Below are 26,910 nucleotides of genomic sequence, written 5' to 3'. Positions count from 1 at the left end.
AGTAGAGAGCTGACCCGCACGGGGAGGGGGGGGGCCCTTTCCTCTCCCACCACCCTGGACCAGCTCCTCACCCTCCCAGGGCTCCTGCACAGGAGCCAAATTTGCAGAGCCCACCGGGTGCAGGGGGGGGCCGTGGTGCACGATAAGCTGGAATTTCCCTCCAGAGGTTTTATTTGTGCCTCTTCCTTGTGTTAACTGCTCTTATCTACGGTTTCAGTGGTGGCCTGAGATGACACATGAGCTGAATTTTTTTTCTGCATGGGGAAAGGCTTCTCAAGCATCTCCAGCTCGAATGGACGATCTTTTTGAGGAGGGATACTGCGCAGCACATACCCACGCTGCATCTGCCGCCCGCGCCCACGGCATGTGAGCTTGGCCAGCGCTGTGTGGATAGATTGCTGGTCCCGTTTGGAGAGGGACCCGCACAGGCTGAAGGACAACAGTGCACACATGCATAGAAAACCAGGCTGGAAATGACTTTGAGAAGCCTTCCTGTTAGCTGAGCTGTAGCAAAATTACTTTAATCAAAGCGACTGAAAGTTTCGCTTGGTTAGATTCACATCACTCCACTTCCGCAGCTGCAGACTGGCGTGAACTCTGCTACCGGCGCCCGCCCGAGACGCCCCTTTGATAAGCTCAGGGCAAGGGCCAGCCCGTGCCCCGCGGTTCGGCAGCTCGGCAGCTCTCCGGCGGGTTTCTCAAGCAGACTCGCGCACGGCTGGGAAATGAAGCTCAGCAGTAATTAGCAAACTAGTTAGGCGCAGAGTTTGTGTGCAGACTGGTGAAGTGTCGTATCAGTCTTTGGATGCACCACACGCTGATGTACTCGCATACCTTTGCAGGCTTCATTTTGTGAGGACAGATCCTTCAGACACACGTCCACACCAGCCCGAAATAATTCCTGCCCGTGAGACCCTGGCTGCTGGTGCTGAGGCTGGGCAAGGGCTGGGTGCCTCTGAGCCAGAAAGCGAGCAGGAAGCGCGAGCAGCCCCGCTCTGCCCTGCGCCGGCAGCGGAGGTGTGTCCTGAGCACCCTGCATCCCACCCAGCACCCTGCATCCCACCCAGCACCCTGCTCTGCACCCCACGTCACAGCCAGCACCCATCTGCCAGCTGCTGTGCACCCCTGCCTGCTCTCCCTGCTGCCTCTCCCTGGCAGGGCTGGGTGCTGAGGATTTGGGGCTGGTTCTGGTCCCGCTCTGGGGACACCCCATAGAAGCATCGCTGTAGCTCCAGGGTTCGGTTCCTGGCAGGGCTGTGCCATTGCCCTGCCATGAGCAGGTGCTGCCCGCTGATGGCACGGGATAGGCAGCATCCGCGTTCACGTAGGGAGCAGTGACGCTCAGCCCCAACACCTTTGCTTTTTCTTGCTGAGATGAGAAGTCCTTGATCAACCTGATCGATCTGAATCGCTGCGTGATTCCCGGTGAGAGCGATGCTGGCAGCACGGCTCGGGAGCAGCCGTGGCTGGAGTCGGGGAACACCCCGCAATTCCCCCTCTGCCCTTTGCTCATCTCTGAAACCCTCTGGAAGCATTTGCAAGCGCCAGAACCAGGCCGGATCTGTTGCTTCACACGCGTGGGGGATGGGTTTGTGGCTGGGGGAAGGATCAGGGCTGTTTACTCTGCTTGCACCTGCTTCCTCCCTCCCTCCCTGCACTTTATTATCAGCAGTTTTACCTGGGTCAGGCTCAAGGGCTGCCCTCGGGGACTGGGAGCTGCGGTCCGGCAGGAGCCATCCCTGCAGCTGGATGCGGGCAGCCGCTGGGACCTGTAGCTCCTGCACAGCAGCTCTCGGAGACCGACGGCTGGAGCTAAACCACCCCGGCCCTGGCGCAGCCTGCGAGCAGCCGGTGGCTCTCTGGAGCAGGACGGCGGCAGCAGCTCGGCACAAACACGTCCCGACATGGGATGCGCATCCTGCACCGGGGGCAGCCGGGGCTGAGCGCTGACCCCGCACACGGCGGGTGCCCAGCACGGCTAACGAAGGTTGAACGCAGACCCTGGATGCAGATCCTGCCCTGACCTCACCTGCCATCTCCCCGCCCCAGGCAGGGCTGCGTGGTGGCCAGCGCTCAGCACCCTTTGCTGTGACCGGAGCCCGGCCCTGGCCGCTGAGCCAGCCGAGCAGCACCCTGGGGACAGCTGCAACTCTGGGAATTTTTTTTTCTCGAGCAGGAAGCTGAAGCATTTCCTCCTCCAGCCGCAGCTGATGCTTGCAGAGCGGGTTTTGCAATCCCATAGGTTTCTGTTCTCGGGGCGGGGAGGTGCCTCTCGCCACCTTGCAGCTCGGCGTTTGTTTGCTTGTATTTTTTTTGCATCTGTCAGTGTTTCGCTGCCAACCCCGACGGGTCCCAGCGACAGAGTGGTTTTTTTGGCAACGCTAACAGCTCCGTCCATGCACAGCCCTTCGCGTGGTGCTGCCCGCTCAGCGCCGGCGAGGTAGGAGGCTGGCGGCCGCCTGCCAAGGGGTATGTCCTGCGGCCGGCTTTTTTCCCCGTGCATTGCCAGGAGAGGACGGATAAACGCCGGGGCTTGGTGACGGGGCTGGCAGAGGCCAGCGGCCCCCCGGGGTGACCCGTGTGCTTCCCCCCTGCAGCGGCACTGCTGGAGATGCAGAGCACCCCCAACTACCTCTGGAGCACCGAGGACCTCCTGGGCCAGGGAGCCACGGCCTGTGTCTACAAAGCTCGCAACAAGGTGAGCGAGGGCAGCGAGGGGGGAAGCCACCCCAAAGCTGCGGTGCCCCCCTGTCCCCCCCATCCCTCCTGCCCCGCGGGGCAGGGATGCCCGAGCTCCCCTCTGCTCGCCCTCCCGGGAGCTCCCTTGGAGAGCAGAGGCTGCCGGCAGCATCGGGGACAGCTTTGGGGTTTATTTTCATTTTTTATTTGGCTCCTTCCCCCTGCGCACCAGCTCAGGTCTGCAGGTCGAGGGCGGCTTTCGGGGGGCTCATGGCCGGGTCCTGCTCGCCGGCTCCTGGCGCTCCTGTGCATCGCGGCGGGAGGAAGCTGGTTTTGGGGGAATGCCCAGAGGTTTTGAAAACCCCGTCCTTGGCGATTTGCATATTTCATGCAAACACTTGCCAGGGTTGGAACAGGCTCTCCGCCTCGCCGGCCTTTGAAGTTTATTGAGCAAGCTGTCTGCATGGCGCAGGGCAGGAGGGGCGGCTCCGAGGATGGTTTGAAAAGAGCCCCGTCCCGCAGAGAGCAGGCGGGGAGCTGCCAGCTCAGCTCCAGATATAAACTTTTTATGAAGCCTAATACAGGCGCTGCCATGTAATGCGTGGGCTTCAGGGACGGGAAGCAAAGGGAATAACAGCAGTTTGCTTTTGCAGTGGAGAAGACAAAGGCTATGGGATGCCTGGTCAGAAAACGTATTATGCTGTCAGCATAGTTTGCATCCCGAGAGGGATGTGGGAACAGTAACGGAGCTGACGGAGCTGCGTAGGACATGGATGCCGTTACCTCCCATTTCCTTTTTCTCATTTTCCTCTTTTCCCAGAAATCAGGCGAACTGGTTGCTGTGAAGGTCTTTAATAATGCCAGCTACCTCCGGCCCCAGGAAGTCCAGATGAGAGAGTTTGAGATGCTGAGGAAGCTGAACCATATAAACATTGTCAAATTGTTTGCCGTGGAGGAGACGGTAAGCGGGACCTCAGCTCGGAAACCCACTGTGCCGACTGGGCCAGTGACGTGGGGGAGCTGGTCCGAGCTGCGGGAGGGGAGCGGTGGTCCCGGGCTGCCTTCCCCTCCCACCTCCCTCCAGCTCCGCACCAAGCCTCAGCCCAGCCCTTCAGCACTGGTGGCACTGGGACGCTGGGCTGGAGCACGGATGTGACCTGCTCTTGTCCCCTAGCCAGGCGTGTGGCGCAGCAGGGACGTTCTCCAACGCTGGTTTGTCTGAGCAGGAAAATCCCAGGGACCCACCAGCCAAGGGAGGGGACCTGGTCCTGCCGGGGCAGGGGGGGACAGGCCACCGGCTGGGACACGGGGCCAGCCGAGCCCTCACGGCTGCTCCCCACCACAGGGCAGCAGCAAGCAGAAGGTGCTGGTGATGGAGTACTGCTCGAGCGGCAGCTTGCTGAACGTGCTGGAAGACCCAGCGAACGCCTTCGGCTTGGCAGAGTCCGAGTTCCTCATCGTGCTGCAATGCGTGGGTGAGTGCGGGGGTCCCCCGCGCCCCCGGCCCGGGACGGGCAGCTGCCCGCCACCACGAGCTGCCCGCCACCACGAGCACAGCCGAGGAGCTGTGGGCTGGGGACCTCACGGTGCTGGTGGGACCCTGCGGGCACCAGCCCTGGGCTATGGACGCGAGGGCCAGGCTGAGCGAGGTCAGAAATTGCACCTCCGGACGGGGCGGGTTTGTGAGCTCCGCATTCAGGGGAAGCCCGAGGGTTTCTCCTTGCAGACCTGCTCCGGGAAGCAGCCGTGGGAACAGGCTGTGCCCCACGATGGGGGAGCACGAGGGCAGTGCCCTACCGTGTGCTCGCTCATCCTCTCCATCCCCCAGTCACGTTGGTCCCCATTTAAGTGCAACCAGCCCTGGGGCTTGTCCTCTCTCCGTCCCTTCTCACATTTCTACGTCTAAACAAAACCCGTTGGAGCGAAGTGCTCCCGCCCCGCACACGAACGCTGTCTCCTCCCTGTGCCCAGTGGCAGGGATGAACCACCTCCGCGAGAACGGCGTTGTCCACAGAGACATCAAACCCGGGAACATCATGCGGCTGATGGGGGAAGATGGGCAGAGCATCTATAAACTGACGGATTTTGGGGCCGCCCGGGAGCTGGATGACGATGAAAAGTTTGTGTCTGTCTACGGGACAGAGGAATATCTCGTGAGTATGGTGTGTTGCCAGTCTGGCAGCCCCTGGGAGTCCCCATCCCTCCATCCAACAGCTGGGCAACTTGTAGAGAGCAGCAGTGACTCGGAGATCCCCATTTTGCAGGGGACACATTTTCTGAAGGGGGGTAGGCTCAGCATTTTTGTTGTAGAGATACAAGTGACATTTTGTTTGGAAATTCCAGCAGTAGAAGAGGCCAAAGCGAGCAGTCAGTTGTCAATCCCAGCACCCCAGGCTTGATGCTGGACACGTTGGCAGCGCCTGCTCTCTGCATCACCCCTGCAGCACCCGGACATGTACGAGCGAGCGGTCCTGCGCAAGCCGCAGCAGAAGGCGTACGGCGTCACCGTCGACCTCTGGAGCATCGGCGTCACCTTCTACCACGCTGCCACCGGCAGCCTGCCCTTCATCCCCTTCGGGGGACCTCGCAGGAACAAGGAGATCATGTAGGTACAGCTGGGAGGGCTGGGTGCTGCTGCGTGGGGAGGTGGCACCGTGGCTGGTGGCCCTGGGGGCTGCAGGACCACCTGGCTGCGGCTCGGTGCGTGCCAGCAGCACCGTGGGACTGCGCGCCGTAGTATACTGCTCGGTTAATCCCATGCAGCCCAGAAAGCCTTGAAACGCAGCCCGTGGCTGATTCCATACTCTCTGCACTAGGGAGAGTGTGCACGTGCAGCGTGGCAAAGGATCTGCGCCCGTTTACCACGTTTGCCCTCAAAATACATCCTCGTGACTTTGTGGCTAAACAGCTGGAAGAGGAGGCAGGGTTAATGTTTGCTTGAAGCATTTTGACTGTTTCTTGAAGTATTTTCCCTCTATACATTCTTCTCTTTCTGTGAATCGTGTCTTTCCCAACCCATCCACATTTGGCCCTTTCCCTCTTTGCTGAACCCGAGGGACGTAGTGCCCAAACAGAGGTCACTGGGCTCGTTTCATGAGCAATTTCCTTTCCACAGGTATAAAATTACCACCGAGAAGCCTCCCGGAGCCATCGCGGGGGTCCAGAGGCAGGAGAACGGGAGCATCGAGTGGAGCTATGAGCTGCCCGTCACCTGCCGGCTCTCCGCGTGAGTGTCCCTTGCTCCCGCTGCGGGTCTGACGTCCTGGCACCGCGGCTGGAGAGGGCATCCCACCTCAGACAGCGTGGGACGTTTTAACGAGGCAGATGAGCTTTTCATCTGCAGACGTCAGAGCTCTCGGACCAGGTCTTTGCTCTACAGCTGGGAAAAGGGGGTGCAAGACAAGGCAGCGGCTCCGTCAGTACGGGAGCTCAGCCGCAGAAAAGGGGCTGCACCTCTCCCCGGCCCCGCAGGTCACTGGATTTATGGCTCAGCGTTACACCGGTCTGTGCAAACATCTCTTCTTCTTCTCCTCTTGCTGCCGCAGGGGGTTGAAGGACCAGCTGATACCCATTTTGGCTAACATCCTGGAGGCAGATCAGGAGAAATGCTGGGGATTCGACCAGTTTTTTGCGGAAACCAATGACATTTTGCACAGGATCGTGGTTGACGTCTTCTCCCTGCAGCAGGCTTCCTCGCATCGTATCTACATCCACCCCTACAACACGTAAGGATGCCCTGTGAAACAGTGTTTCACGTTAACAGCGAATTTGGGAATTGAGCTCAGGAACGTCAGCCTCTTGTTTCAGCAGACGAACCTGGGGAGGAGTGCCCGTTCCCTTTGCACCGCACTTAAACCAGGTTAAAACAAACCAGGTTAAAACGAGCCAGGCTTTGCTGGGAGTGCACTGAACAGGAGCCGTCAGCTCCTGGCAAGCACATGGAGGTTGTCCGGGGGCCTTCGCTGACCTTGTGGGATGTTTTGCTACGAGAAGAGGGTGGCAGGCCGTTAAAGCAATGGAAATCTGAGCGGGCGTCTCCTTGCTTATTCCCCATCCTTTTGTTCCTTTCTCATTTCAGTACCACCAAGTTTTTAGATGCTGTCTTCAAACAAACAAACATAGTCCCTCACCATCAAGAATATTTTTTTGAAGGTCATCTGTATGAGTTGGATCCTAATCTGCAAGCTCATAATTTCTGCAAAACCACACAGCACAACCCTCTGACCTTGCTGAGCTCTGCTGAGCCAGCAGAAGACGTGGTAGGAGTGAGATACAGAGACCGTGAGTACCGTTGGCTTGGAGACACATCACGGCATGCTTCGTCCGGGGACGGGGTGGGAGGTTCGCTTAAGTTATCATCCTAATAGACCCCAGAGCAGAGCAGGAGGTGGAGGGGTTACGGTGCTGGAGCAGGATTAGGAGGTTTCAGGGCCAGTTTTCCTCTCCGTGAGCTGTTGCTGCATGGCTGCCCACCACGCCGGGCTTTGCAGGCGGTTCGTGCCTTTCTCCACATTCCCAAAATATCTTGGAGAGCTGCACTAAGCCTCCAGCGTCGCAGCTGCTCCTGTGCCTGAAATCCTGAGCGGCTGCAGGGTTTGCTTCGACGGGTGTGAGATGTCCCTGTGGGTCTGCAGCCGCAACTCGGGGGCTCCGGGCTGGCTCCCCAAAGCACCGTGACCGCTGTCTGTCTTTCCAGCGGCACTTGAATTCCCAAAGTTCGTCCCCAAGGTGGACGTGGTGGCCGACTGCAGCGCAGCCAAGGTAGGTGGGGGTGTCCGCGCAGCCCGGGGGAGCCCCGGCCGTGGAGGCGCAGCCGCCGGCAGTGCCCTTTGCTTTGCAGAGCGCGGTGGGCGCCGTGCACCAGACGCTGCGGATCGCCCAGGCCCTGCGGCACTGCCGGGAGCTGCTGGCGAGAGGTCTCCACTGGGTGATGTGAGTGCCGGAGCCATCGCGGTCACGGGCAGCGTTGGGGGGGGGGTGACCCGTCCCTTCCCAGCACCGAGAGCTTTGCGTGTTAGGAGTTACCCTGCTCGGGGGTGTCCGGCCACCTCCAGACAGTGCAGGGCCACCACGTTATCCTCAGAGGGTACACAGCACGGTGGCCAGCATGGCCCCCCCGTACAAGGGACACTGCGGGGGACGTGTGCCAGGCTGCGAGGGGCTGGACGTATAGGAAAATGCCGCTCAGTGTTGGGAGGATGCTTCTGTCCCCATTTGTTACTTTTGAGGTGCTTTTTTCCAGTTTAGGAGATGCTGAGGAAAGCAGCATTATTGTTACTAATAATATCAATATTAAAATTAATATCAATATTATCATGGTGCATTTTCACTGTCCTACCCATTTCCTTTGGGGCAAAAGCTTCTTGTGCAGCGGCAGGAGAGTGCCCAGTGGGTGAGAGCCCCCCTGCCCGGGAGCTGCACCCAGTTTTACACGCATCCAGCCCCCCATTTTCTCACGAGCAGCCAGAGAGCAGCCACCAGCTCCATCCTACCCCCCTGCCACGCGTGGCCAGCCCTGGGATGGAGGTCGGGCTGCCGGGGAGCGTGCGTCGGACTGGCTGTTTTCTCTCTTGGCAGTGGGAACCTGAAAACGGAGTGCTCGAGGATTTTGGAGCAGAGGAGAGGGGCCGTTTCGGTGCTCACCTGCCTGCAGCTCACTGAGGTGAAGACCTGCGTGCTGTAAGTGTGGCTTTGCAGCCACGGGGATGCAGGCGCTGGGCTGCAGCAGGCACCAGCGGTGTCCTGAGGCTGCTGCAGATAAGATGTGGGACTCTCAAAGGTGTCTGAATAATCAGAAATAAGTAAAATTCCAGGAATAAGCTGGTAGCTGGAAGGTAAGAGGCTTTCTCACTGTATGTGGAGCCTGCGGGAAATGAGCCACCCTGGCTGTTTCTCCCGCTTTTCTTCAGTGTTTAATGATCCATCCCTGGTTTCACGGGAGCCCAGAATTAGTCCCTCTGGCTCCTGCTCCGGGGTTTTCAGACTATCACAGCTCGGAGCCACAGGGTGAGTGCGAGGAGGAGGCAGGGCTGCTGCTGCCAGCTCCTGGGAAAGGGAAAAAGCCATCGCTGCCAGTGGAGTTAGTTAAAATAACGGGCAGGATGGCATCAGCTGCCAGGTCCCCTCCGGGGTCCAGCATCGCCGGCCCCCTCCCTGCAAACAGCCTTGGAGAGCCGAGCGCGCGGAGCATCGGGCAGTGCCGGGGAGGGCGGCTGGCAGCACATCGCGCTGCCTTCCCACCCAGCCGGCATCCCTCCTGACCACACCATCTGGGATGAGATGCCTCTTGTTTCCATTCAGGAGGCTCCACTAGCGGAGCATTCGTCGGAGGCTGAGTTACGGTGAAACCCTGGGCTGTCCTTGACATAACCAGTGCGCGCATTCCCACCCGCGCTGCCCCGGGGCGAGCTGAACCCATCTTATCTAAAGTAACCCGCGGTTCTTTTGCTTTTCTGTTTCGTTGTTGTTGTAGTGGAAAATTCTTTGCTGCTGGGTTGCTGTTCTTTTATTCTTTTCAATTTAGCACGTCTCTTAATTTCCATTTCATCTAAAAGGATAGGGATACATGGTTCCCATTGACTCCAGCCGGATTAACGCAGGGCTGGAGTGCCAAGAGCACTAATGCTGCAGCTGGATGCTGCTGGCTTATCCATCCCTTCCAACACGGTCTGCATCAGGCGTATTTCTGCTGACTTATGCAGCGTGCACCGCTCAGCGTTACACTCTCATGCCAGCTGCAGGGAGGCAGACAACATCTGATCTGGTGTAAAGCCAGTGGATACGAAGCTAACAATTTTGGAATAAATTGCACGCAACAGGGCGAGTTTTTACCGGATCAGCACTTTGCATCTTGTGGCTCAGATGTGGTACCCTGAACGCAGAGTTATTGCCCGAACAAACCACAGCCCAGCTCCCCCCGGGGACTCTGACGCTGCCTCCACCGCGGGATGGATTTTCTTTGCCCGGGTGATGGTTGCCTATTCTTAAGGAACATCCATTTCCTGACTCTCTTCAGGTACGAGGCTGTTCCCGCAGGCAGCGGGGTGCCGGCTCTGAAGGACGCGGCCGTGGTGAAGACAAGGCTGCAGAGGGTGAGTCCCCACGGGCAGCTCCGTGCGGGGCCGGGGACCGTCCGCAGGCACGGGCAGCGTTCGGAGCGGCCGACCCCAACCTCTCCTGCCCATCCGCAGGTCTCCGAGGAGCTCTCTCAGTGCTCCCACAACATCTTTGACTGTCAAAGGGCGCTGGACGGCATTTTATCCGAACTGGTGAAGCACAGGCAGCAAGCGCACGAAGACAAAAGGTTTGTAGCGCCAGCTTTACCGAAATCCCGGCCAACGCTTTGCTGTTCTCAGTTCGGTTGAGCAGACGTCGCTGCCCGCTCCCAAACAGCCGTGCACAGCCCCTCGTTGCAAAGACCTTTTAACAGCCCTGTGCACGCACGTGTAATATCGCGTCGTGGCCCTATACGCAGACGTGGGCAGCAGCAGTGTCCCCGAGTTACAGCGTGTTCGGATTTCACCCCAAAGTGGTAATTTCACCCCAACCTCATACCCTTCCTCTTGCGGAGCCTCACGCCTCCTTCTCTGTCCTTATTTCAGCATCCGGCAGATCGAGTGCTGCCTGGAGAAGATGCAGCTGATCTACAAGCAGTTCAAGAAGGCCAGGACGTGTCTGCGTGAGTGACGGGGACGGCGGCCGCGGGGGCGCGGGGCTGCAGCGGGAACGTCCCTGCGCTGGCCTGGTGGAAAAGGGAATTATTTCACTTTGGGTCTAGCAGTTATTTCTGTGCCACGACAGTAGCGCCAGGGAGTGCAGCTCTGAAAAACTCCTTAGCGATCTCTGTGCGTTGTGAAATTGCCCGTTTATTGGGTTATGAAGAGGAAAACGTGTGGTGACCGGTGTCTTTCCTCCCCAGGGCTGGGCTACAATGAGGAACAAATACACAAGCTGGATAAGTAAGTCCCAACCCTCTCCCCTCTCTAGCAGCCACGCTGCAGCCAGGCAGGTGTTTGGTGTTCCCGATGGAATCCTAAGGGCACGTAAAATGTTCCTGGGTCGCTCACGTTGAGAGACGGCACCTATACGTGGCTCCTGGGGTGATTCATTGATGCAGGACCTTTCCCAGCAAATTTTTTCAAGCCACAAGCTGTTTCAGACAAAGATGGGAGAAAACCTCCGCAGACCTGGGGATTGGGAGTTGCTGTTGGGCCGAATCCCCGTGTGGGGCTGCAGGGAATAAACGCGGTTCAGGCTACGGCTCCCACTTACTCCGTTTGTGGCCATTTATTCACTGAGATGCTGATTTAGGAAGTGTCTGTGCTTTCATATCTGCTTGACTTTCAGTGGGAATAAAGTGTCTGATGGCTTTTGCGCCTTTAAAAATTCTCCTTTCAGTTTCCACTGAAACCAGGGGAATTCAACACGCCCGAGAAATGGAACGCGCGCTTCAGTATATATCAGGGATGGTGAAATTTAACACGCAGCTCCTTCACCTTGCTTAACCTGCAGTCTAACCTTGGACATGTGCCTTGAACTCCAGGGCAAAAACTTCCCAGAAATGCCGGGGGGGGGATGACAGCCTGGCTGGGTGTCCCTGCCTTGCGTCCCCCTGGCCCCCAAAACCTCCCTCTCCTCTCCATCCTAATTCAGTTTTGTTTTCTTTATAACACTGATGCAGAATTAATTACTGCACTTCTGGTGCCTCTTTCGCCATTTGGGAGTCAGCTTTAGGTTTCCTGCGATGTGAACTATGATGTTCATTTTCATACATTTATGGAAATAATAGTGTTCTCTCTCTTTTTTTTTCCCCCCTGATTTTAGGGTGAATTTAGGGCATCTGGCCAGGAAAGTTCTGTCGATTTTCCAGGACGACTGTGTCCAGCGGTACCAGGAGATCCTGGCCCTCCACGGCAGCAGGATGAGGTACCAGCCCCTCTCCCGGGGTTTCGGGGCTCTGGCTTTCGGACCCCGGTGGGGATGGGAGAGGGGACTTCCCAGTAACTCGCCAACGACCAGGGCTTCCAGCTGCTTTCTGCTATTGATCGAGTGGTGGGATGCGGATGGAGATGATGATGTTGGTAACTGCTGCTGAGGGACTCGTAACGGGGTAATAAGACCTTAAAGAAACAGCTCTGTGTGGCTGCTGCGAAACCTGCTGTATATGGTGGTTCTTAGCCCGTGCCGTGTATTTCTGCCCTGTTGTTTGAGGGTGGATTGGTTTTTTTAAAAAACCCCTAAACTTGCAGCTTGAGTTCAAGCAGCTGGTTCCCTCGCTCTCTGATGGGGAGAGGTTATTTTATCAGGACGAAATTGCTGTTGAGACAAAGAGATCTACTTATTAGGAATGATTTTCTGGTAAATGGTGTTTGGGGAATAATGCAAAGAGCAAATTACCTTGCAGTGGTTGAGCACAATCCACTGCCTATCACAGCAGCAGAGGGGGAGGCAGTTAGGGAAAGAGGATGTTGCAGAAATTGGATTTTTATGGCAAGGTTGCTTTTAGAGAGGAGCATCCATTCCCCTGGGCTGCCAGTGTGGGTGGAAGGAGAACGATTTTCTATAATGCCTTAGAATTAAACCCGACTTTTGACCTGGTCCCTACTTCTGATGCGGAGTAGCGCCGCATAGGATTTACTATGCGGGGGATTTTTAGGCTAGAAGTTTGTCTCAGGTGCTCAGGAATGCCCCGGGAGCAGCACCCTGTCCCCTCCCCAGCCCGGGCTTGTGAAGCCGGGGGGGTTTCCACGCTGCAAACCCTTGCCCACGGGCAGGTTTCAGTTCGGGGACAGAAGCTGCTGCCCACAGTCGCCTCCCACCACGTCCCATCGCGGGGCACTGAAATGTCCCCTCGGCTGCAGCGGGAATTTTGTCTCAGGGTGAGATTCCTCTCTGGGCGCAGAGCCCCACCAAATCCTGCAGCCCAGGAGCCCCGTCGGCACCAAAGCAGGCTTTTACCTTTGCTCCCAGGGAGGAAAAAAAGCTTCTTCGTGTTTTTCTGGAGTATTTTTGAACCTGTTTTTCTGTCCTTAGGGAGAAAGCATCATGAGTCACAACTGGATATTTTTAATTTATTGTTACTTCAGTTTTAATTGGTTTGAGTTTCTTCCTGCGAGCAGCCAGGGTTTGTGATGTGGTGGCGGTTTTTCTGGGGACTGGAGGTGGACCATTCACCTTAAATATTCTTTCCTTTTTTTTTTTTTTTTTAAAGCCAAACCAAACCTATTTTTATATAACTCACGGCACGCCTGCCGACTCCACGGCACCTCCGTCCCGGGGCCCCTGCAGGAACGGGGCAGTCGGTCCCCCAAAAAGTCACGGGAGGATTTACTCCGGAGGCTGGGGCAGAGCAGAGGGGGGGGGCACTGGCCGCACCACCCTGGCCCAGCTCAGCCCCCGCGGCAGAGCCCACCGAGATGCCGCCTGTTTTGGGTTTCGGTGTCGGTAGTGCTGCCTGCAGAGAGACTGCTCCCAAGGACATGCTCGAGGGGGAACTTTTCTGGCCTTCGTGTGCTGCAAATGTGAAAGGAGAGCGTGCAAAAAGAAATGCAAACCCACGGAGCCTTTTCTGGTAGGTGCTCAGTCCTCCACGGGCACAGAGGACCGGCCTGCGCAGCACTTGCAGCGGAAGTGATGAGCTTGAGCTGTCTCTCGTATAAGCAACACTTTCCCTAATTAATTTGCTGTTAGTGTTGTTTGGATAACCTGGCCTACGGTGGCTGTTAGCAGAGCTGCAGCTGTAATTGCAACGCTGTTGTGACTCGTTTGCTTTCCTTCAGGGTTTTAACTTAGATCCAGAAAGGTGTGCAGAAAGCAGTACAGAGTTAAAACACACACAAAAAAATAACGATCCACACTGCTGCCGAACATTGAATGGGAGTTTTGCTGTCGTTTTTCTTTCTAGGAAAGTTTGTGAGATAAAGAAGCACCTGAAGAGGCTCAGCAACCGCATCAGCGCCTGCAGCGTGGAGACGATGGAGTGCCAGGACTGCCTGCAGAGTGTAGGTGCCCGGGGATGCTGCGCAGCATCTCCCTGCGTCCAGATAACGCTGCTGCTCCCTCTCCCAGCACCCACCGTGTGCATGAGCGCGTGTCTTAAGTGGGGAAACACCAGAGTATTTTTAAATAACTTGCTGCAGCTCTTTGTGGGTGATCCACGCTGGAGATCTTGCTTTGCCCCACTGCACGAGCAAGAAATGGGTAAACCTTTGGCAGTGGCACCCCTGGTCCTGAGGACTGCCTGGCACGGGGGAATCCGTACCCCACAAACAGGAATTGCAGTAGTAGAAAAGATGATGCTTCGCCTCCCGCTCTCGCGATGGACTCCCTGACAAGCTGCGGCACAGCCACCTGGTAGATGCCCTGGTGCTTTGGTTATTTCGTTTTGTTTGTCCTGCAGAAGTGGATGTGCTGGGTGTGACTACGCAACGTCGTTTCCCCAAGGGTTTTGTCCCGGGGCGGGCACGCTGCGCTCGCAGGGCTGCAGGGAGGGCGCAGGCACTGCAGCACCGGGGTCAGACCACCGCAGAGAGCCTCTGCCTGCCGGGGGCTGCCAAGTCTCTCCGTCTCTGCAGGCTCTGGAAAGGTTTCTCCAGATGGAGAAATGGAGTTTGGCCCTGGTTCCTCCTGCAGCTTCACCCGTCCATCTGAGCCAGGCACGCCAGGAGATGGCTTTTCGGTGAGTCTTTTGGAAGAGGGTTTTGCAGACAGCCCAGCTCCCGGGGGAGGAGGGGGACGTCCCGCTGCTCATTCTCTGCACCAGCAACAGGACGAGCGCTGGGGCGAGGGCTCTGTGTCTGCAGGGCTGGGACAGTCTGCATTAAGCCCTTCACCGCTGCGCTCGGTGACCCGTGGGGCGTCCCTGCCAGCCCTTCCGCAGGAGATGCTCCTGCAGCATGGGGGTAAGGGGCTGGTTGTGTCCCCGGCAGGATGCAGGAGCTCCTGGAGCAGATGAGGTCAGTAACTTGTGATCTCCAGTTCAACAACAGCATCATCGAGCGGTGAGTAAGAGCACCCAGAGACGCTGCTCCAAGCGGTGATTCCTGCCCCTGACGCCGGGACGTGCTACCCTGGGAAGGGGTGGTGGGTCTGGGTGGGCTCCCTGGGAGTCTGTGAGTGAGCTCTGGCGTGGGGAGCCATCCCTGGTGCCGAGCACAACAGCAGCTACTCATGGAGTGGTTCACATGGAGTTTTTAACAGCACCAAGTTTACATCATGATCTGGCAGCAGAAGAGAGTTTATCTTTCTTGGAAGTTTAAGCATGATCTTCTGCAAATGCTATGTCATGTCTACACCCTCTTTCCAGCCCTTGTCCTGTGCTGCTCAGCCCTGGCAGCTGCTGACTCCACAGAGAAGTGGATGCTTTCTCTTTCTGGATAAAACTCCTTGCAAAACCCAGCATCCTACTGCTGACAAACCCCCCTGGGTTTCTTCCTCTGCAACCTTTTTTTTTGAGGATCTTAATGCAAATCAACAATATGAACATGCATATCAAAATGTCAAAGAGTTTCAGATCAGATTTTAAAAGAAAACAAAAAGAAATCGGTGATTCACCCCAGCCCTGTTTTTACAGGACCAACTGTGTTGTTGCAGCATGTCCACTGTGAATAAGGGGATAAGGAAAGGTCTGGTATGCTTTCGATATGAAGACCTTATCCCACGAGACACCAGAACAAGCCCAGAGATTGGTGCTCAGCCCAAACTGTAGTCTGGGACTGCATGAGCCCGGGCGATCCCTCTCTAGCCTAAAGCTTTTGGTTTTGTTCCTGCAGGTTAAGTGGGGCTGCCCCCACTCCCGGTATTTGAGAGACGTGGTGAATTTGCAGCTGCTGAAGCGAAGAGCTTTCCACAGCAGGGAACACTTACAGCACTTTGGGTCCAGAGCGACAGAGACTTTCGTGTTTGGGGAGCTCTCTGTGTCCTACCTCTCGGCTCCAGCACTTTTGCACAGGTCACCAGCATTAGCTTTGAGTGGCATGCAAGCCTCGAGCCTTTGAAAATTTGATCAGAAAATTGGGGGGTTATTTTCCTTTAAAAAAGTGCTTGAAGGACTCCATGGTTTTCTACTTTCCCTGTATCACCATGTTGGATGATGAAGAGGAAGAGGCTAGACAGATAAATTATCTTTTGCCCTCTTACTTGTTCAGGGCTTACTCCCACTTTTAATATCCTCCTGCTCCCTGAGGCTTCGTGGAGCAGGGCAGGAGCCCAGGGCAGGAGGGATGCTGTACCTGATGGATGAGAGACAGAATCCAGCCCAGGACGGCTCCGGTGCTCTGCCCAGGAGGCCACAGCAGGGGAAGGCTGGAGCTGCAGCCCTCTGCCCACGGGCGCTGCAACCTCTCCTCCTGCTCCAGCCTCTCCTCCTGCTCCAGCCTCTCCTCCTGCTCCAGCCTCTCCTCCTGCTCCAGCCCAGCCCCGGGTTTGGGCTGCGGAGGGGTTTGGGAACAGGAAGCTGAGGGAGGCTTCTCTTTTTTTGGCACGTTTCTATAAATGTAACCGAGTTCTGTGTTTATGCATGTGGGGCTGTGTGCCTTCTCCAAACAACCCTGTACTGAACCTACAACTGCATCCACCAAACCTGGGGGTGCTACTAAATGCCAAGGCAAAAATCTCAGACAAAAGGGCTCCCATGAGCCCTCTCTAGATGCAGCTCTGCAAGAGAAAGCAGGGATATTTCTTTTTTAGGTGAAAGATGAAAATAAATCCTAAGCAGTCACCTCTGCCATTAAGGTGCAGGGTGAAAGGATGCATTCACCTGTGGAGGTGACAGCAGCCGGGGTGGCAGAGCTGGGATGGGGACAGGAGGGACCCAAGCGGGTGCTCTGTGGGGCTGGCTGTGAGCGTTTGGAGCTGCCCTGGGGAAGGATGTGCGCAAGACTTCACTCCGTTACGCTCCTGAGAAATAGGATGGATGGGAAACACGTTACCCCCCCATCTCATTGCCCTCCCAGAAGCACACAGAGAGCTGTGGAAGGACCCGATGGTCCGCGTTGGGGCTGTACCCAGCCCTTTGTTAGGGGTGGTTGTTATGCTCTGAATTTTCTACTGGTTTTTGACCTTGGGTTTTACAAGGAGCCGTAATCCTCTGGTTATCGACTGAGTCAGCTGCTTGCCAGCCGCAGCGTGCGGAGCAGCGATACGGGAAGCCTGGCGTCTCGGGAGTGTGAGCATTAGATGGTATCAAGGAGCTCTTTGTAGGGAGAATCAGACACACCGTCCCTCCGTCCACCTCTTCCTGCTTGTCCCCAGGGTGATTTATGGGTTGTCACCCAGATGCCACAACCCACATCCCATAGTGCAGCAGAGGGGGGCAACATCCCCGGGGCTGCAGGCAAAGCCAGGCAGGGCGATAACCCCCATCCAGCCGGGCTCAGACATGGGTGTTTACACCTGAGAGGCTCCTGCCAGGCCGACGGGCAGAATTGCCTCGGTTCTTCCCACCCCTCCCTGGCACACACGAATGCAAACACACATAAATCACTGTCCTGGGCTCCCTGGAGAGCCCCTGCCCCCCCCCCAACCCTCACCCTGGGGAAGGGGACTGCACTGATGAGGCTGACGGTGGTGGCAAATGGCTGGTGGGAAGCGCAGGTCCCTTTGCCCCTGCGGTCTGCAGGGTGGGAGGCACATGCCGGGGGGGTTAGGAAATGTTTGGATTCATTCCCGTCCTCTGCGTAAAACCCTTCCCTCTGTGTTTGCCTGGTTTCTACCTGTGTGCAAACAGTGACTGCCTGCTGGGTTAAAGGAGGTTGGAGCAGGGACCGGGGAGCCGGGACTTCGGCAGCGCCGGCACCAGCAAAGTGCCAGGGTGAGGGACTCACTGCACCTCCCAAGGACCGACTGTGCATCTGGAAGGAGAGGTTGAGCCATCATCCGGGCAAGCAAATGCGTCTGACTCAACAGCAGTGGGGCTGCTCCGAGTGCCTGCCTGGACCTGTCCCTCTGTAGAAAACGAAACACCCGACTCTGCCCTTCACCTTCCCTCCAGTTCCTTTTCCAGCCCCTTTCCTGGAGGTGACATGCATTAGCTACAGCAAAAGCCTTCGGCCGAGTCTGGGCCTGCCATGGCTGTGCTGGTTGCCCAGAGGTTGTCCCCAGCGCCCGGGAGCCAGGACTCACGTTATCTGACAGTGCCCCAAGGCAGAGCTGCAGCAAGGACAGGGCGAGGGGCTGCCTGCCACGGATGCTCCTTGGATCGACCCCAAATATTTCTTGGGAGACATTTGGGGACTTAAGGCAAAATAGCGCATCCCTGGGGCTGAACAGCTTGCTGGAGCGCTGCCCCGAGTCTCAGCAAAGGAGCAAAATGAGCAAGGAGTGGCGGCTCCAGGGCTGTGCCCGGCTTTGCGTTCTTGTAAGAACAGGCCAAGCGCACCCAGGAGCTCCCCCCGCCCAGGAAACCTTCCCGAGTGGAATTTGGCACCAAACGTTCCCATTCATTTTAATTGTAAAAACCAACATCCTGACTGTCAAACCCAAGGACTTACTGTAGAAGAGGTGGAACTAAGCCATCACTTAAAAGCTTTTCTCCTGCAAATTATTTTATAGGATTCTCCTAGTTTTATAATGAACATTATTTTTAATCCAGCTCAAATTCACTGACATACCCTGTAAGAACAGGGCAGGGAGCCCAGGCAGGGTCTCCTGCTGCACTTCCTCGGATTCAGCGGAGCTGCGCTGATTTGTACCAGCTGAGCGTTTGACCTGCAACATGTTTGGCTTCAACAAAAAGGGATTTATTTCTTGGCAAAAAGAAAAAAAGAGTTTTTGCTAATAGCCCTTGTCATGCTTAAACTGCCAGAACACAGCAGCTGCAAAAGGGACTCCTGGAATCCAAATGAAACAGGAATTTTCCTGCCAATGTTAATTAGTTGTTGGTTGGTTTGTTTTTTTTTTTTCTCAAAATATTTTAACCCCTGGCCTAAAAGAGCTTCCTATGCTGTCAGACCTGAATACCTGCAGAGACAGCTGAGAAGGATGACGACTGCCACATCTCTTCTGTAGGTGTGAGCCACAGCTTCCTCTGTCGACGAAAGATACTACATTTATTTGCGCTAGAAGCTGAGGTCTGCAGCTTCCCCGGCCAGCCCTGGCACGGCCACGTCAGCTGCCAGCGCAAAGGGGCCAACGCGTATGACCCATGGGCAGAGGGTCCTGTGGGATCGGGGAGGACTTTCCCTAGGGATGTCAGCATCCGCTGGAGCATCTCCAGGGGGAAGTTGTCTGCAAGCTGCTGTCAGGCTGTGCGTGCGCTCCCGCTGCGGCCGTTCGGCTCCCAGGCACGGGGGATTTCCTCGGGGGTGAGGGAAACCACAGCCCTCCACGAGCGGCAGGGGATCCCCTCCTGCTGCAAAACCGAGACTGAAACTGCGCCCCAGGATGGCACTGGAAAAGCAAACGTCCAGAATGGCTTTAACAGGTTCCCAGCCAGGTACCAGGTGGATCTTTGCCCTCAGGATGGTCTTTTGCTTTCTTGCGGGTGATTCCTTATATGATTCAATGGTCTGGGGACAACACAGGATAAAATACCAAGTTTTTTGGGAAACAATTTACCCAGGAATAAAGCTGGTGCTGCTCTCAGGCAGAAGCAGAGGACACATGAAAGTGAATCAGGATCCTGAATGGGGAAGAAAAAGACCTTCCAAAAATTAATCATGCTACTTAGCACAGAACAAAATGAGAGTTTTTCAAGCTGCATTATTGCTCCTTTGGTTTGAAGCTCTTATTAGTGACTGCTTATGGCACTAGTCTTTTGTAACTCAGAGCCAGTGTTTTAATCTATCCTTCAAATTAAAATCCTTGAAAAGGATTTAGATATCCTTGGCTTATCCTGTCCTCAGGAATTCATGAGAGACATCAAATTCAGCTTCCCATGAGCCCAGAAGCCAGGATTCACACAGCTGCTTCTTCACCTGGCTGCTCTCACACAAACCAAAGAAATTTGGGAGCAATCCTGTCTGAGTTACGTATTTCAAGCCAGTATGACGGAGAGCAGCAGAGAAGGGATGGTCTGGGTTAGATGGCTAGCCCGAATCCTGGGCACCGCAAGGCCAGCCAGCTGCCATGTGGCTCATGTCCTGCATGACTTGTGACCGTGTCACCCTCTGTGTGCTGGGCTCCATCCAGACACAGGGGAAAAGGACAATAGCTCCTGCCTCTTCCAGCCAGTGGGGAGGGTGTTAGGGTGCCGGGACCTTTGCATCGTGTGCGATATCCAGCCCTTGCGTTCAAAGGAGGAGGGAGTCACTCAGTAATCAGACTGTCGGAGTGGCAGAGGACTGTGCAGCACCTGGTCCAGCCACCCCCAAAGCCTCCCTTGCCCAGGGGAGAGATTTGCCAGCTGGCTAGCCAGGCACGGGTGTCCTCGGAGCTGCAGCGCTGGAGCCTGCTCGGAGCCACTTCAAAATTTGGCCATAATATTTTCCCTTTTGCTTTTCCCACAACCACAAGAGCCTCATCTGGGAGAGATAATTGCTTCGGCTCACCGCCCTTAGCGTCGCTCCCGAGCCCTGCTGTCACTGCAGCCTCCCGCACAGCCTGGTCCACGCACACTGTTTTAACACTCTGGTTTAGTGTCGTGCCCCACACGTGATCTCGCAGCTCCCGTGGGGGCAAAGCTCGGGCCACGGGGTGGGACGTGGCTGCGCTCAAGCAGCCGACGCTGGAAGAAAACCCCTGGCTCTGCTTTGGGCTGCGGGCTGTGCACCCCCGCCGCGGGACCAGGACCGGGGGGTGATGTACGCACTCCCCCCCCAGGCAGTCCAGGTCCCGTGGGGGGGGGGGGGGGAGAGTGTCCCGTGGGGAGAGGGCCCACGGGGAGGTGGGGGGGAATTCCCACGGGGGAGGGGACTGCGGTGAGATCGCACGGCGCGGGGAGGGGGAATCCCACGGGGAGGAGAGTTTCCACGAGGAAGAATCGCACGGGGGGTCCAACGGTGATGGGTCCCGCGGGGAGGGGACCCGAGGGCCGGTCCTCCGGGGGGTGGGGGGGGGGTGGGTGTGTGGCTCGGCGGGAGGTGTCCCCCCGCAGGGCCGGTCCCGGTCCTCACCCCTCCCGCCCCCCCGCCGTGTCTCCTCCCCCCGGGCCGGTCCAAGGCGCCTGCGCTGCCCCACGCCCGCCCGGCGCTCCGAGCCCATGGCGTCCCCGGCCGTGGGGCCGTGCCCCCGCCCGCTGCCTCCGTTCGCTCCCGGCTCCATGCGCCGGCGGCCGCCCGGCTCCGCGCCGCGCCCGGCCAGCCCCGCCGTCCCCCCCGAGCCGATGGGCGGCCGGTCCCCGGGGAGCCCCGGCGGGGCCAGGGCAGCGCGGCGGTTGCGGCGGCGCGGCGGAGCCCCGCGGTTGCTGCCCGACGTGCGGAGCATCTTCGCGGCGCCGCGGGAGCCGGTGGAGCACGGCCGCGGTCACCGCTTCGCCTTCCGCCCCCCGCGCCGCGGCTGGTGCGACCTGTGCGGAGAGGAGGTGCGGGAGCGAGCCCTGCGCTGCGACTGTGAGTGCTGCCTGCCCGCTGCCTGCACCCTGCCTGCGCCTCGCTTTCCCGCACCCCTGCCCTGCCCGCATCTCTGCCCGGGCGCTTCATCCCGCCCCGCAGCCCTGCCCGCCGCTCCCGCCCCGCAGCCGTGCTCTTCCTCCTGCCCGGGCTCTTCCTCCCGCAACGCCAGACCCTCTCCCTCCCCTGAGCCCCCAGACACCCCCCCCGGGGAGGGCTCCGCACCCGCACCGGGCTTCCCTGGGGAGTGCCCCGCGGTGCTGCGCCCCGGGAGCTGGCTGGAGGAAGGGACCTGGCCGGGCTCTCCCCGCAAAGGGGCCGCTGGCTCCCGGGGACGGGGCTGGGCGTTGGGGACGGGTGTGGCGAGGTGCTGCCGGGCGGATTTGGGAAATGAGGCTTTTCCAGGAAAGAGGAGATTATCTGCTAATCGGCAGGGTGGTGCAGGGGTTGGTATCAGCGCTGGGCATCATCTCCTCAGCGAGCAGGAAGGATTTGTGTTTGTAAAGCTTTATGGTGAGGTGTAAATTGCTTTAGAAAGAGTAAGTTTGTTAGCTACCTCGCTTTGCCCAACTCCGGGTGAGAGCGCTGGTGCCAGCGAGGTTCAGTAACACGGGTGTTACTCGTGTGACACACACACTGTGTTCGTGCTTGTGTTCTGCGGGAGAGATTAACCTTTCCATCGTGTGGGAGGGGGCACTGAGAGCCCAACCGAGGTGACCCGGCCGGGGCCGTGCAGCGGCACACGCTCTGCGCCCCGTGTCCCTGGGGTGCTGCTCTTGGGCCCATGAGGCGTTTCCAAGGTCCTCAGAGAGGTGTGACCTGTAGTAGCTGTTACAGCTGCGGTGGTGCGGGTGCGGAAATGAGGAGGCTGTGGCGTGTTGGGGCAGAGAAGGTTTGAACCAACCTGTGCGACAGATAACTTGGTAGCGTGTGCCATGCTGGTGGTGAAACTGCTCCTTTCCAGCTCAGTCTGTCGGTACATCTCCTGCTGCAGGCTGGGTGGAAACTTGTCTTTTCGGATGCAGCTGTCGAACTGCGCTTGGGCTTGAGCGACTTGAAGATTTGCTGGTCGGGGTCAGCTGAGCCTCTTGATTTTTTGACAGAAGCTGTTAATGCCAATGCTGCTCACTCCAGGCTTGTGCCCACGAGACCGCCCGTACCCAGGGAGGGGCATGTGGGGCGAGGGTACCCTCAGCATCGGTGTGGAAGGGCAGGTGGTTGGTGCTGGTGGTTATTTGGGGCGAGGGAATGAGCTGTGTCCCACCTGGGCTGGCTGCCCAGCTGGCAGCTCCAGAGGAGGCTTCGTTGCTCGTTTGCTGGTTTGTTTGGGGGGGTTATGCCAGGCACGTGCTGTAACGCCAGCCTCGCCAGGGCAATTAGTACCTCGCTCAGCCTGTTACGGTTCTTATGCTTGGCTTTCCTTAGATTATGAATCAATTAAATGTTTCTAGCGGTGATTTGCATAGCGCGGTGTGAGCAGGGCTCACACGTGCCCCCCGGTGCCGTTTGGAAATGATGGGCAATTGGGAGAGACAGTCACACCATATGGCCCTGCTGCATCGCATTAAGGTTTTAGCACTGGCTGCTGTTAATTAAATGTAACCCAGCCAGCGCAACGTGACGCAGGAGTACACCGGCGCTGGTGAACTTGCTGCATGGGGTGTTGTTTGAGGGAGGGTGATGTAAATGTGTTTTGCTGGTGTTTACCTTTGCTTTCTGGCTGCCGTTCCTGATTAACTCCCCCAAAATGCCGTAGGGGCCGGTGTGTACCCCGGGGCTGGCAGCTCTGCTGTGCCTGGCACACCGGGGCAACTGTGTGAATGAATGTGCCTAAAGAAATAGCGTGGGTTTATTTGAAGCAAAACAAACTTTGTCGGGGCTCTTGTCGTTCACCGGCCATCCTGCAAGGTTGTTGTGGGGCTCACGTGTGAGGTGGGGTACTGGGCTGTGTGCTTTGAAATCCTGATCTAAAGTAATAATTCACAGAATTTTGTGGTGTTGCAAATACTATAAATAGTTGTTTTGAGGGACTTCTCCTCTGGCAGGATTTTTTTCCACAGTTATATTGAAACAAATCTTAAATAACTCTATTTCCCTTTTCATTTCAGAGGAGAATTATTCAGACTGCGGGGGTAGTTCTGCCTCTAAAATTCCCCAAACAGCCAGGCTGGGTGGGGGGAGGGACTCCAGTGGAAATGCTCGGAACATCATCTGCATTCCCTGTCATCCCAATAGTGCATCCTTTTAAAAATGCCCGAGAGCTGCAGACGGGGTGCGCTGTCCTCCCTTGGTGAAGATTTCTTCTGATGCAGAGTTGCTGCTTGTTTGCTTTTGACTTGCAGCCCGAGGATACTCAGGTTTTAGTTGGTACGGTTCTGGTCTGTTTTTATTTACGTCAGATCTGGTTGTCCTTAGTCAAATGTGAAAGGGGTATTTATTCCTCCTCTCTGCCCAAACGGTCCGTGTCCCTTCCTGTCCGTGCTGCGGGCACAGTGCCTGGCCCCAGTGCGAGGGGAAACGCTGTCTGCAGCGTGGTGAGCTGGAAGGTCTGGGTCTGCCCTGGGAAAAGGGAAGGGCCAGCTGCCCTCACCCCCCAGCCAGGGGGTTTTGGCCGTGTGTTTTTTGTGCTGATCAGGGATGCGCTGAAATCCCCTCGGCTCCGTTTCCCCTTTTGCGAGCGGCGCGGAGTCGCCTCTCCCAGGCTAACGTGGGATGTGTGCGCTGCGGTTCCTCTTCCAGCCGGGGGTCTGGATGGAAGGGGTGGGGGCAGAGTCACGGCAAGTCCCAGAATCAGGAAAATGATCCCCTTGGGTGGCTTTCCTTGGGCCTCTGGTGGGTTTAGGGTGTCCTGAATCAGTCTCACAGCTCTGGAGGTGGCGGACAGGCTCTTACTGAAGTTTTAGTTCAAGTCCTGCCCGCGGGTGCTGCATCTGGGGCTGATCCAGATGGTGTCTGAGACATCGGGAGCCTTTTTACCGCCTTTATTGGGAGCCTCTAGGCCTGTCCCGCGTGTGACAGGCATCAAGCATGCCGCTCCCGTTGGCGTCAACGCGAAGGGATGGGGAGGTGGGAGCTCGGCAGTGACTGACACCGGGCTGGTCCTGCTGGCGTTGGTTAAAAAGCCTTGTTTTCACTCTCAAAGTGAACGCACTCGGGCATGCGGAGTAGCTGTGCCATTATATGCTGTGTCTGGAATATCTCTTATCTAATGTACGTGGCTTTGTGCTGCTGGCACCTTTCAAATCCTGAGTCAATATTAAACCCAAAAAAATCTCACTGTAGGAGCGTAAATGTGTCCTGTTGCCGGCAGCTTTTCCTGACACAAGAGGCTGCGGTAGCTGGGGAGGAGGAGGCTGGACGGGCAGGTTGCAGAGGTGCGTCTCTGCTGTGGGGTTTTTGGGTGTTTGTTCTGGTGGGGCGGAGTACAGCCATTTGAATGCAACGGTGACTAATGCAGCTTCAAAGCCTTCAGCGTGCTTTATTTCGCTTTGGAGTGGGGACAGCAGAGAAACCAGGCTGAGCTTTGCAGTTCCCGGTGGGAAGGGTTTGGTGGGCAGTGGTGGGAGCGGCACGCGGACAGGGCAGCGATGGGTCAGGCTTTGGCCGATGGCTCGAGTGCTTCCCTGGCTCTCAGTATCTCCGTTGGTGCACTCAGGATTGCAGTTGCGTTATTTTTTTCTTGGCAGCATCATGCTGGTGACGCAGGGTCCCTCTGTGCTGCGTGGGGTGGGCTGGTCACTGGTGCCCGGGGATCTTGTGGCTTGAGGCAGAATAATTATGCAAGAACCTAACCTGGGCGTGGGTCAGCTGCTTTGCTCCCTTTTCATGCCGGTTCTTCCTGGGGGACTTTTTCATCCTTGCTGCACCCTGGTGCAGGTGCTGATAGGAAATTCCTCTTTCTGGTACTGCAGCCGTTGTGAGACCCGCAGTAAGACCCATCCCAATGATTGCTCAGCAGCGTTCCCGCTCCTTCGCCTTGCTCCGTCCTCTGGCTTGGCTGGGGTGCGTACCCCAGGTGTGCACCGGCCCCGTGTCCGTGCTGGCGGGGCTCCGCAGCAGCCGTGGCACCTCATCCTGGCATCTGGGGACGTGATTTCCTGCCCACGTATTTCCTGGGTTGTGTTGATGAAGTCCTGTGGAGTCGTTTCGTTGGCCCAGGTGGGTTAAGGCGGATGCATCTATTGCACACGGAGTGACCATAAATTGTTTGTTTGTTTTCTTGCGGGAGCTGTGGTCTCCCCGGCAGAGCCGCTGGCAGCTGGGATTGGATGCCCTCCCCGCTCAGCGTGGTGGGTCTTGGCTCCGATGACTGCGGCGTTACTAGAATAGGACTTTGTTGGCTGAAGTGTTTCATTGCAAGCTCTCCATGCTTTCCTGCCAGGAAGGTGGTTGCGAGGCGCTGCCTCGCGGAAAACCTCAGAGCATGTCCGGTGCCTGATGATCTCGGTGGCAAATGCAGTTGTACCTGAGATCAGATTTTGCTCTGTAGATCTTGCGACGTGGACCTGGTTCAGTGAAGCACTTCAGCGTGCGTCTGGGTTTATGCCTCTGGTCTGAAGCCACCCTTATCTCTCGGAGCAGCTAATTCTGTGTTTTAAGTACTGTGCTGAATCAGGACCTATTTCCTTAAGGAGGTAGTTGGTTAAACACACACCATTTCTCTTTCTAGTTTGTAGAGCAAAGTACAGTTCTGATATTACTGGTTCACAAGTAGACGTTTGCTTCGGATAATGAATTCTTTAGCAGACGTGGACGTTCTTAGAAAGCCCAGCCTCGCTGGTATGAGGCTCTGCTCGCACCACTGCCATTCTCCAGGACAAGGTGGTTTTTCACGTTCTCTTCTTCCAACGTGTCCTCCCACGCTCTGTCGTATCTCTGGTCTTGCCACTGTAAATAATAATTGCTAGCAGTTCATAGGACCCACGGTACTTTGCGTTTCTGTCCTATTTAGCTGGTGCAGGCGGATTCCTGAGGCTCCTCCTGCTCCCAGGTGACTCGGGCAGGTTGGGATGGCACTTGCCGGGCGGGTGCTGCCGAGGTCAGACGAGGACGGGGTGGGGTGCTGGGGTGCATCCCGTCTGCCGAGGCTCCCCGAGGCAGGGCGTTCGCTGCCTCGGGGGAGATGGAGGCGTGGGGAGGGACGGTGACCTGCCCAGAGCCGTGCGGCAAACTGCCGGGGCTCCTGGAGCAGCTCAGCTCTTCAGGGTCACGTTTCTCGCTGCAATCCAGTCCGGTGCCTTGGGAAGGATTTATGGAGAGGGATACCAGCCAAGGCTCCGGCTCTTTCTTTGCAGGTTAGTTTTTGGGCTGTCCCTTTTCTTTCCCTGCTTTGTCCAGAGGGGTGAATAATAAAGTCCCCTGTGGTGTTTAACTCATTGCTTATGCTGCTTGGTGGGATTTTTTAGGATTAGTTAAATTTCATCTTTGTTACTCCCTGTATAAAAGCAAGAATGTGTTGTCAGGGTGCTGGAAAGCTGGTCGGTCTGTGAGAGGGTGCCTGAACAGAGAGGGGACAGTCCTGGCGTAGAGGGTACAAAGTGGCAGATCTCAAGCACGCTGTTAAACTGCTGTTTGCGTCCCACCCCATCATTCGATACCTGGTGCGGTTGTAACTGATAGATGCTGTAAAAGGACTGTAGTATTGATCTAAAAACCCAGCTAACTATGTGCAGAGTTTAAATCATTATTATAAATATAGTTAAGCTCAGTGTGTTCCTTTAATTTAACCTTTGATTAAACATTGAGG

General features: G+C 56.8%; 2 protein-coding genes across 3 annotated transcripts in view; both read left to right on the top strand.

Annotated features, from left to right (window-relative positions):
- Positions 1-1,667: 1,667 nt before the first annotated feature.
- On the top strand, positions 1,668-16,196 carry IKBKE (inhibitor of nuclear factor kappa B kinase subunit epsilon). Of its 2 annotated transcripts, XM_075775854.1 has the most exons (21): positions 1,668-2,440; positions 2,598-2,698; positions 3,500-3,640; positions 4,025-4,154; positions 4,651-4,832; positions 5,124-5,284; positions 5,795-5,905; positions 6,225-6,404; positions 6,758-6,960; positions 7,376-7,440; positions 7,520-7,611; positions 8,257-8,358; positions 9,695-9,770; positions 9,870-9,982; positions 10,281-10,357; positions 10,598-10,637; positions 11,503-11,604; positions 13,583-13,679; positions 14,253-14,356; positions 14,607-14,678; positions 15,450-16,196. In XM_075775854.1, the coding sequence occupies exons 2-21, from the start codon at positions 2,612-2,614 to the stop codon at positions 15,481-15,483; spliced, it is 2,169 nt and encodes a 722-aa protein (XP_075631969.1). In that variant the 5' UTR covers positions 1,668-2,440; positions 2,598-2,611; the 3' UTR covers positions 15,484-16,196. The 2 variants fall into 2 exon arrangements, with proteins under 2 accessions (XP_075631969.1, XP_075631970.1); XM_075775855.1 differs by lacking the exons at positions 14,253-14,356; positions 14,607-14,678; positions 15,450-16,196 and adding an exon at positions 13,818-14,139 and having other exon boundaries at positions 2,299-2,440.
- Positions 16,197-20,777: 4,581 nt separating this feature from the next.
- RASSF5 (Ras association domain family member 5) overlaps positions 20,778-26,910 on the top strand; it is a 34,823-nt gene continuing 28,690 nt past the window's right edge. Inside the window, exon 1 of the mRNA XM_075776057.1 lies at positions 20,778-21,164. Coding sequence (XP_075632172.1) covers positions 20,816-21,164 — 349 coding nt within the window. The 5' untranslated portion in view covers positions 20,778-20,815. The remainder of the gene's footprint in view (positions 21,165-26,910) is intronic.

Source organism: Balearica regulorum, chromosome 25 (assembly GCF_011004875.1).
Source record: "Balearica regulorum gibbericeps isolate bBalReg1 chromosome 25, bBalReg1.pri, whole genome shotgun sequence".
Lineage (NCBI taxonomy): Eukaryota > Metazoa > Chordata > Aves > Gruiformes > Gruidae > Balearica > Balearica regulorum.
The sequence above is the reverse complement of the archived record's forward strand: the minus strand, read 5'-3'. Positions and strand labels throughout refer to the sequence as shown.

Bases quoted from the DNA above. Each gene is read 5' to 3' on its own strand.
- IKBKE (XM_075775854.1), top strand. From the start codon at position 2,612: ATGCAGAGCACCCCCAACTACCTCTGGAGCACCGAGGACCTCCTGGGC. The intron at 10,358-10,597 runs GTGAGTGACGGG...TTTCCTCCCCAG, and splicing joins GAAGGCCAGGACGTGTCTGC to GGCTGGGCTACAATGAGGAA. The intron at 10,638-11,502 runs GTAAGTCCCAAC...CCCTGATTTTAG, and splicing joins CAAATACACAAGCTGGATAA to GGTGAATTTAGGGCATCTGG.